The sequence below is a fragment of the Branchiostoma lanceolatum genome, chromosome 15 (genome assembly GCF_035083965.1).
Source record: "Branchiostoma lanceolatum isolate klBraLanc5 chromosome 15, klBraLanc5.hap2, whole genome shotgun sequence".
NCBI classification, from domain to species: Eukaryota; Metazoa; Chordata; class Leptocardii; order Amphioxiformes; family Branchiostomatidae; genus Branchiostoma; species Branchiostoma lanceolatum.
The window spans coordinates 6,325,388-6,335,426 of NC_089736.1; the positions used below are offsets into that span (position 1 = coordinate 6,325,388).

Here is a 10,039-nt window from a genome sequence, read left to right on the forward strand (position 1 = left end):
ATATATCAACATGCTATTAGTTGAAAATATCAATAAAATGTGTTTTCGGCCCAAAATTGCTTGGTAAAGTTTATATCACGTGATAGGTCCTCGTACTTAACCTCTGACCTCACCCCAGATTCGTTTGGACGTGAAAATCAAGTCAAATCGGGGAAATATGGGGAAATAATACAAATATCCGCGTCTCTTCGACTTTCCAAACAATCTATACGCCTGTGAAAAAGTTGATGTCACTTACGCGAAGAAGGAAGTAAGTATTAGCCAATTATTTGTCATTTAACGATGTATGAATATGTGCTCTTGCACTTTTTGTTTTGGGTGGGGTGGGGGGCACGTTTTTGAGGATAGAATTTATGTAGATTTGGTTAAAACATGCCATTTACCAAATATACTTTCGTTATGTTATGTTAGATGTCAAAGTGTGCAATGAAAACCCTGCGTGTAAAATGATCATGAAGGATATGTATTCCAAAAGATCTTACAAAAAATATAATGTTCACATTTAGTCGTGATCATAATTTTTGCTATCACATCATTTGTTTTGTTATTCAGTTGTAAACATGCCATAGTAATTAGTTACTCGTTTACTTGTTCTTACCGATTTGAAGGCGCAGGCAAATTGTTTTTCTCAGTTGATTTGAACCAAGGATTTAATTTTTATTTTGAGTGATATTTTACATGATATTTTGTTGTTGTGCCTTGTTTCCTCTCATTAATATTTTCATAGCGACAGACCTAAGATATGGCAGGGTGTGATATGAATTATGATGCATTATCTTTACACAAAATCACAAAAGTGCTAAGTCTCCAAGCAGATGTTGGGGTAAAAGATTGTAACATTTCAAATGGCTGCCTACCCTTAAGATACTAGTACACAATGTTTGCAAATGTTTGCGATTCATTACTTGAGTCCCGTGTCCCTAAGGTAATTGAATCACTCCTGAAGAAGGTTGACATAAGAGTGACTGAAAATTTTTAGGTGAGCAACATTTGCTTACAACTGTTATACAAAAGTATCAAACTCTATCATGTAAACTTATAAAATGTATGTTTAAACTTTAAATTTCCACCCTAACGTGTTGTCACGCCCATACAGGAGCAAAACATGATTACCCTGTCCAAGAAGTTGAAGCAGGCGAAAGAGGGAAAACCTGTGGAGATCGCTCACAGTCCTGACAAGAGGGCCTCCATACGGGATAAACTACTGGTCAAAGGTAAGGTCTCATACAGCTATATATAACTTAAAGACTGACTATCTTACTGATCTTGTCCATCACAATTATCAGTTCAGCCAATGAGAGATTGGCTACATGTCCAGTTAAATACTGTAAATCTTGATTTGTTAACAGTAACTTAAGTTCAGCTACTTTAACGGTCACTAGTCAACCGCTAAAATTTCATCATAGCAAATATTTGATCACTAACATTTGAGACAGTGATGTTTGTTCCCATCATCAAAATAAAATGCCATGAACTACTTTCTTTCCCCCAATCGCTAAAATTACCAACCGCAATATCAAATGGATTTACAGTATTTGCTTTTATTTCACCTGTCTATATATATATGTTTTGATAGAGGTGGAGGTGATTTTGTCCATAGAGATGTATCACCTACATGTATGTTATTGTATTTTACAGAGGTTCAAGAAATGGAGTCGAACTTGCCACGTAAGTTAGAAGCTTTTCTGATTTTCAATAACATATTCCTGGCTTGCATACAATATCTCAGATTCTGCTTCAACATTTCCAATCATGGTTGTTACTAAATTTAAAGCTCTATTCTCAACTTCCACAGCAACCTGTAAAGTGAACTTTGATGACCCCGACAAACTCCATCAGTTCAACATAACTGTTGCACCAGGTGAACACAACTTTCTATATAGTTATATGTTTGATCTGTCTACACGTGTCTACTGTGACCACTCGAGGGACCTTTAAGTTTAAGAAATGGTTTACAATGGACAGGTGACCACTATCAAAGTTTGAGTCATTTGGAAAATTAATTACAATCAAGGTTACAGACTTAAGATACAGAATATTCCGTTTCATATTCTTATGTCATACCCACCCGAGAAAAGACACATAATCAAAGGGACCATAAAAAATGGGAAAAGGGGCCTTATGCAGAGGTAATATAGCTGTAAATGTTGAATTGTTGGCGATGGTTTGATATTTGCGTTTTTTCATTGACTGCTAGAGCTACAAACTTAGATTTGAAATCACTGACAATTTGATATTTGTTTCAGATGAAGGATTTTGGCAGGGAGGTACCTTTGACTTTGACGTAGATGTTCCAGAAGATTACAATATCCTGGTGAGCTGTTTGTTTATTTTTACAGACAAGCATTTCATGGTGAATCTATCTTAAAATACATTTGAGAGTGCAATCTATCTTGATGTTCTGTCTTGCCCTCTCCTCCTTTTAACCATTTCAGCTGTAGCACTTCATCTATTTAGTGAGTCTCTTAGCTCCGTTAACTATTACCAGTCGAGATGCCACTAGGTAGCATGTTGAATCAGGACTCGAAATACTGGGTGCATGTGCACCTTTGTGCACCCAAAATTGGAACTGTGCACCTAATTTGTGACTGTGGGTGCACCTAGATATCTTTGTATGACATTCTACTAGTACTGTATCTTATGTTGTTCACCCAAAATTCTTTCTGTGCACCTAAATGTTTAGGTTAGTTGCTGCACCAGTGCACCTGTTCAACAATGAATTTCGAGCCCTGTGAATACTAACCTTTTTGATGTTCTATGTTGTATTTTGTCCACAGCCCCCACGAGTGCAGTGTAACACCAGGATATGGCACCCAAACATAGCTGAGAATGGCGACATTTGTCTTAGGTAAGGTTACATTTATCCTCAGTTTACAACTTTTTGGCTATGGCTCAGGGGTAAAGCCAATCAGAAATGAGTACAGTATCTAGTATAGTATGTATACAGTTAAATATGGACTGTAAATCGAAGCAAGCACAGCAAAATGTATAAAATCATCTGTATTTAGAGCTTAATGATAACTGTGCCAACATGTTCTTTTCAGTTTGCTTAGGGAAACATCATTAGATGCAACTGGGTGGTCTCCCACACGAACCCTTAAGGTAACTGAAGTACTTTGTGTAATATTTAATGAAACATCCCGTAACCCTCTCTCTGCTGAGGTAGCCTTTCGGCTTCAAGTTTGTCAGATTGACAGACAGTGAAGTTCAGAGTAGCCAGAATTGACGTAATTCATTAACCTTGTTGCAAATGTATTTTTTCCCATGGAGAGCCAAGAGATTTAGTTTTAGCTTTGTGTATGAAACAAATTTTGAATTGTTTGTTGTTTCTTTTACAGGATGTTGTCTGGGGTTTAAATGCACTATTTTATGTAAGTATCAGTCTTTTTATAACTTTCTTACTTGCAACATGGCTACAAAATGCTTAAAAGTCTCCCATCTCTGCTAGGGTTTGTTGTTAATGCATTGATTTAGTAGTTTGACTCCCTCAGTAGGTAGCATTGGTGCAAACAAAAACACAGAAACACACAAAAATACCACAAAATGCTTTTTAGTCTCCCATCGCTACTTGGGTTAGTTATTAGGATAAGGTACTAAAGCATGTAGGAAGGCCTGCATGCCCTTTTATGTTGTAAGAGCATAATCAGCTGTGCTACTTCTGCTTAATTCACAGCCCAACTGCTCAGATTAAACATAGAGCGCACAATGTAATCGGTGCATTGTACTTATAGCATAATTGCCACCTGAATTTAGCATAAAGCAAAACCATGCTGGTGAATCTTACGTGATATGTACCTGCTGAATTTTACGTAATACATGTATGTAGCTGCTGCCTTTCCAAATTAGTGTGCGTGTATGTTGAGGGAACCTTCATGCAGGCCCCAATTTATGTGTTTGTCAAAGAGTTAATTCTGTAGTTTTGGTTCACTCGGTGGATACCTAATGCAATCACACAGTGCTAGTGCAAACAAAGAAACAAACTGACAAACCAATGTATTTTTCCTCAGGAACTTTGTGACTTTGATGACCCACTGAATCTAGAAGCTGCGGAACACTGGCTTAGGGATAAGGTAAGCTTGGTCTTTCACTTGACCTTTTTAACCTTCTGACCGCTGAAGTAGCCTTTTGGCTAAATTTGTTTTGGTTACAGTGTTAGGCAGCAGGGAGAAGGTTAAAGTACAGTTTATATCTGTTCCAATAGTAGCTAGGGAAAAGTGTTACAGTTTTTCAATATGAGTATGATTTGTAAATCCCACTTTTTGGGGGGGTTAAGTTTTGAAGTTGACACTTTCATTTTTCTTTGCATCATTTTGAATTATAAATTTTCCCAAACTGCTTTTTTTTGTACACTGTGATTGTTGTTGGTCTGTTGTTTAATGTGATGCCGAACGAAGAAACAAACAAACAAACAAACAAACAAATGAATGATATTCTTCTGGGGAACTCTATTAAAAACAGTCATATCCATGTGGAGTTAAAGCATAGGTGAATAAAAGTCAATTCAGTTTAATATGTTTGAAAGTTCAAGCCGTCAATTTTGTGTGTGTGCAATTCTAGTATCTTCCACCATGACAATCATGAAATAAATTACAGCCTTTTTTCCACTTTTCTTTGTCCAGGAATCTTTTCAAGAAAAGGTTACGAGTTACATAGAACGCTACGCCAAAAGCCTGGCCAAAAGATGATGGAACGGTCTAACTGTCATTTGTATGAAATACAAAATAATAGGGCAACATTTTTTAAAAGAGGGCTCGGTCTAGATCATGTATTGTGTACCTACAGTTGCAATATGTCCTATTTATCTTACTGTCATTCGCAATGTAACTGCTAATATGACAAGATTTTCAGCTATGTATGGGAAGGCTCATTATATATCATGGAGTGTTTGTGTCAACTAAGTTAATGGACAATCCCTATGCCAACACAGACATTGCATGATAATCATATTATAATAAAATGCGATTGTTTTGTGTACGTCACCTTGAAAAGTACATGTACTTGTCAAATAAACTTATTGCTTTATACTTAATTTTATCTTACTTTATATTTTCTCTGTAGGTTCCAAAACCAAAAATAAAATAAAAATATGAAATTCTGTTGTTCTATTTATTTCCAAACTGTACTGGTATGAATCAATTAACTTTAGGATACCAATTGTATTAGGTGAAGGGTGATACCATATAGAATACACACAGTATTAAAGTGTACATTTAGATGGAAAGGGCTGCATTCTTAAGACATGCTTAAGCATGAATTCTACTTTGTACGTGGTAGTATTGTCTATGGTGCTGACAATTTTCTTGTGCATTATTAGAGTCACACAACAACGTCCAATTGCATCCATGTACAGGAAACAAGGCTGTAAAAAAATTCTGTCAGTTTCTGTTGCAATGTATTCAACCAGTCTTGTCTGTGCCTTGACAGTGGAAAAGTGTGTCTATATTAGAGCTGTAATTAGCATGGAAAAGTAGGCTGTGTGCCAGGCTTGTCAGCTAGGTTATCTATCTGTGGGGCTTTGCAGTGACTAAACAATAGACTGAACCAGGAAGCCTGCATACCTTGTCATCAGTCTGATAGTATGGTCTCTATTTTTACCCCTTTGGCATTTAAAAAGTGTGAGAAACTAGAAGCAAATTGTGGTTTTATAACATCAGTTCACATCTAAGTGAACACATTTTTGTTATACATGTATATGCAATATCTGAAAAGTATTCCATTTGTTTCTAAAACCCCAAAGGAATTATATGCCAATTATGAGGATTAGTTCTTATTGGCTATGGCAGTGATACAATTATCCGTGTGGTTAACAGAAGTTGAGTAAACTGTCAAACCTTTAGGCTGTTTTAAGCAGTAATGGTATTTGGATTTCTCAAAACATATCTGCCACAATGAATGGGGAAAATGTATTGGCAATATTGCAGCAGAGGTGGGGGTTTTGGCACCCATATAGCTGACTGAAACAGCTTCATACACTTTAACCTTCTCCCTGCTGCCTAACTCTGTAATTAATAGAGAATGGGGTGCCAAATGGCTACTTAAGTGTGCTAAAGGCTAATGTGCAACTGTATGTTTACAGCACCGTGACTGCCCCCCTCCCCTTTGGCAAGTTCGTGTATGAGAATGTTGATTGATTTGAATTACAGCAATGTGTATGTACATGAATCAGTGCTGTCAGCAATGTCAACAATAATAAATTGTAGACATCTTTTCCACAACTTCTTGTATTGGCACACTATTTAGCCGTGGCGACTAATGAAGGGAGTTTTTGCTTGATATAATTTATATACTTTCCAGCAAAAACTCCCTTCGTTAGTCGCCACGGCTAGCACACTAGTACTATTTTAACTTTTTAAATCAATTAATCTTACTGGCAGACATATGTTGAGGATTGCACCGTTAAACACAATGGGCCAATTATTTATCACTTCTCTTGTGTACAGAGGTATTGCTTTTGGTGTGTTTGTGTTTTCAGTTATTTCAATCTGAAAGTAAGTATACATGGGCATGTCTTGAGTGACAGGAAGCGAAGGGCAACAGGTCAGATTTGCAGGAGTGACTGGAAATTGAATTCAGAGTTGGTAGAAACAGTCACCAATCAGCTCTGACAGACATTCAAGGTCATGGGGTCAATGGAAGAGGCTACTGATTCGTTTTTGGTCCACCGTGAAGTGACAGGATGTGATCAATGAACACATGTTGTATTAATCAAAATCTTCATCTACTAGGTATTACCTATTTGGACTTGTAATAGAATTTTGTTATCCTGTCCCATATGATCATGGACAGCTACAACCTGTCCTTGGTGCTGAAAATCTTTCCATGGACCAATAAATCACAGGCTGATCCCAGAAGAGGGAAAGATACCAGCTGTAGGTTTGTCCGTCCAACAGCTAACGTTGCACACGGTATGGGGGATGAGATTCAGTTACAATTTTTACAAACAATATAGAAATGAAAGGATGCATCCTGTCAATGTACAACTTTCTTTATTCCATGTTTCTCCATTTAAAACTGAGGTTTGAACAACAAACTCCTAAGATTAACAGTGTGTCTTTTTACAATGGGGGTTAAGAGGACTATGAAAGATCAATGAAGAGAAACAACACTTCTTGAACATCAGAAGTCTTAGTATATTCGCCATTTTACTCCATACGCTTTGTAATCGAACCGCTAGAGGACGTTATTGCATGATCTACTATATTTCTTGATCTTGGGCCAAGTGAGAAAAAAAGGGCGTTCTTAAGCTCTTAAACGACAGTCTTACATAAAACTCGATTCATGGCCGTCAATAACAAAACGCAGAAAGTCACTATATGTCTGCAGTGTCAGATTGTCCTCTGGGCGGCGCTACTGGATTAGTCCTTGGCCAGTACATGCGGTGCCTCTTCCATTGCCACCCGACACAAATCGTCCAGATACCACCGCTTGATGTACGTGGCGCGCTTTTCCTGGTCCTCAACTAACATGGCGACCGTTTTCTCAATTTTGGTCAGTTCCTCTAAGCTCATGCCTTGCCTTTCGGGCAGCTCATAGTGCGTGTAGTCCGGCACCGTAGCGGTCAAGTTCTTAATCACGGCATACTCTAGAACGTGTGGAGCAGCTACGGCGAGCTTAGCCCTCAGAGAATTGGCGTACGCGAGAAGTTCATCGGAGTACACCCTCTTCGGCATGAGCTCTTCCCACTGCCTGTCAATAGACGACATGACCTCTTGGTAGCGAGGGTCTTCGGAGTCCCTGTGTGGAGGAGGGAGGCTGGCTGTTGAAATAGCCGTTTCCTCTCCCTGTGTGGTGGTGGACTTCTCAGTCTTCTTTCTGATGAACTGGACCAGCTGGCGGATACGGGAAGGACGCAGTTCATGGCTAGTCTTGACGTCATGATCACCTTCTCCATGCGAAGGCGCCTTGTCCGCGGTGCTTGATGACGTCTTGGTTGAGGCTTCTTCTTTAGACGTTGAGCTGGCTGTTGGCGAAGACCGCTCTGGCTTGATGGCCGCAATTTCGCCAGCGATAGATGGCAGTGGGTTGTCCGTACCGCTCTTTGTTGGTGAAGACTCTAGCTTGATGTTCGCGATGTCGTTAACGGCGGGTGGCAGTGAGATATCCTCGCCGCTCTTTGTTGAGGAAGACCCCGACTTGTCTTCTGCGATGTCGCTGGCGGGGGATGGTAGTGGGTTGTCCGTACCGCTCTTTGTTGAAGAATACTCTGGCTTGACGTTCGCGATGTCGTTAACGGCAGATGGTAGTGAGACATCGATATTCGTATCCGTACCGCTCTTTGTTGAAGACGACTTTGCCTCTGCAGCTGGGTCTGCGATATCACTGACGGCGGATGATGGTGACCTGTCCGCATCATGGACACTTTCCGATGAGTGAATCTCATTTTCCTGGGACACAACGTCGCACTCGCTATCCTTTGGCTCCGACGGAATCTCAGAGGTAGTCTTGGCTGTGTATAGAGGATACGTATAATGATATCAACTTCGGGACACTTTTATGTCACGTTTTTCCTTAACACTGACTATAGCGACTTTATATCTCAGCTGTGTCAAGTCTAATTAGATAAGGATTTTATGGAATAACTATCTATACTGCACGAATGACTTGTCCGGATAAAAAATGGAGTGAATTCTTTATAACACACATATCCACCCATGCAAACGATTCTTACCTTGGTCGTGTGTGGACTCACTTTCCATCTTCGGGCCGTCCACAGTAACAGTCACCTTTAGGAACATGACTTCCTTCTTGTTCCTGTACGTTTCCATCTTGTCCGTCTCCAGCATATACCACCAGCCTACTGGAAGGTCGTCTGCCTCCACTAAGGCTGCAACATCGATGGCGACTTGAGAGATAATACTTGTCTTACACCGTTTTGCCTTTCGCACGGTCAGGATCAACTTCTTTCTCTCGGTTGGCGTGTAGGGTGTAAACTCGGTGGAGTACTCCCAGTCGAGGGAACTGATTTTCTTCTTGCTAGTTTGCCGTTTCTGCTTTCCATACCGGGCGGTGACGAAAACCTTCCGCCGGCTACAAACGCCTCTGGCTGCGTGGATCACGACGCGGAGGCTTGGCTCGCCCGTCTTCTTCTTCTTATCATTATTACTGCGACCGCCTGGTCTGAGCAGCGAAAGCGCCTGTACTACTGTACCGAACGCTCTGGCCGCTCTGTCAGAAACCCCGCTCATTTTACCGAGTGTTTATGAAAACTCAGCTTCACACAGTGGAGAATGCGACAGATACGTGCACCACTGCTAACTTCGATGTGGTGTTGTGTTTGGTTGCTACAACTCGGCTAAAACAAGTTCTAGAACAGCTCGCGTTTATGTGATGGAACAAAAGAAAGCTTTGTTCTTGACCTTAGTGACCCCAACAAACGTGGAATAGATGCTTATAGCGTTTTATTGTGTCGTCTAATAGTTACAAAAGCCACGTGATTCCGCCAGGTGGCGCTCTCGAGCAATACCAAATCACTTCAAAGACTGTTCAACAGACTGACATGAAGAGTTAATTACTCAAGAGAGTATTACTGGGATCTAGTGAAAAGTCGCCTTGAATAACGTCTTTTAACACTCCAGAGTGAGTCACAGGAAGACTTATTAGATTTTAAATATAGTTAGTAGAGACGCTGGACTCTCAGCTTCTGCGTTATTATCTGCCATGAAGGACAGATTGTACTGGAAAAACTTTATTGATTGTATCTCACCGGAGTAATTCCGGATGAATAATGATGATGATATAGTAACACAGTTGTCCGACTAAATAGGATAGCGAAAAGGTACAAGGAAATAGCGAAATACATGTGAAATGTACATCATCGTGGGTATTGAAGTAATCAGAACGGTAGGTAACGTAATGAAAAATATCCCGATGTAGTCAGAAAAAGATTTGTTTGATGCGAAGGCCTGTTTTCACACTTGTTTCTGGCCATCTAAGATGCAAAGCCAGCGCAGTCGGCAGGCTCGGCACGGTTAAAGAAAAGAGACACCGTACGGCTGACTGAAGTACTGCAACCAAAGCTCTTAGTAAACTCGTGGATTCA

At 40.0% G+C, this 10,039-nt stretch overlaps 1 protein-coding gene across 1 annotated transcript; it reads left to right on the plus strand.

Moving 5' to 3' along the window:
- Positions 1–105: 105 nt before the first annotated feature.
- Positions 106–5,421, plus strand: LOC136420463 (NEDD8-conjugating enzyme UBE2F-like). The gene is made up of 10 exons (XM_066407401.1): positions 106–250; positions 1,097–1,214; positions 1,639–1,668; positions 1,796–1,861; positions 2,247–2,314; positions 2,778–2,848; positions 3,045–3,102; positions 3,339–3,371; positions 4,008–4,070; positions 4,620–5,421. Exons 2-10 carry the CDS (start codon positions 1,106–1,108, stop codon positions 4,683–4,685), a joined length of 564 nt encoding a protein of 187 aa, XP_066263498.1. The 5' UTR covers positions 106–250; positions 1,097–1,105; the 3' UTR covers positions 4,686–5,421.
- Positions 5,422–10,039: the final 4,618 nt, after the last annotated feature.

What these genes read in the sequence shown, in the direction of transcription:
- LOC136420463 (XM_066407401.1), top strand. Translation starts at nt 1,106, where the DNA reads ATGATTACCCTGTCCAAGAAGTTGAAGCAGGCGAAAGAGGGAAAACCT. An exon ending in CAACATAACTGTTGCACCAG is followed by an intron (nt 1,862 to 2,246) that starts GTGAACACAACT and finishes TATTTGTTTCAG; the next exon opens with ATGAAGGATTTTGGCAGGGA. An exon ending in GTTTAAATGCACTATTTTAT is followed by an intron (nt 3,372 to 4,007) that starts GTAAGTATCAGT and finishes ATTTTTCCTCAG; the next exon opens with GAACTTTGTGACTTTGATGA.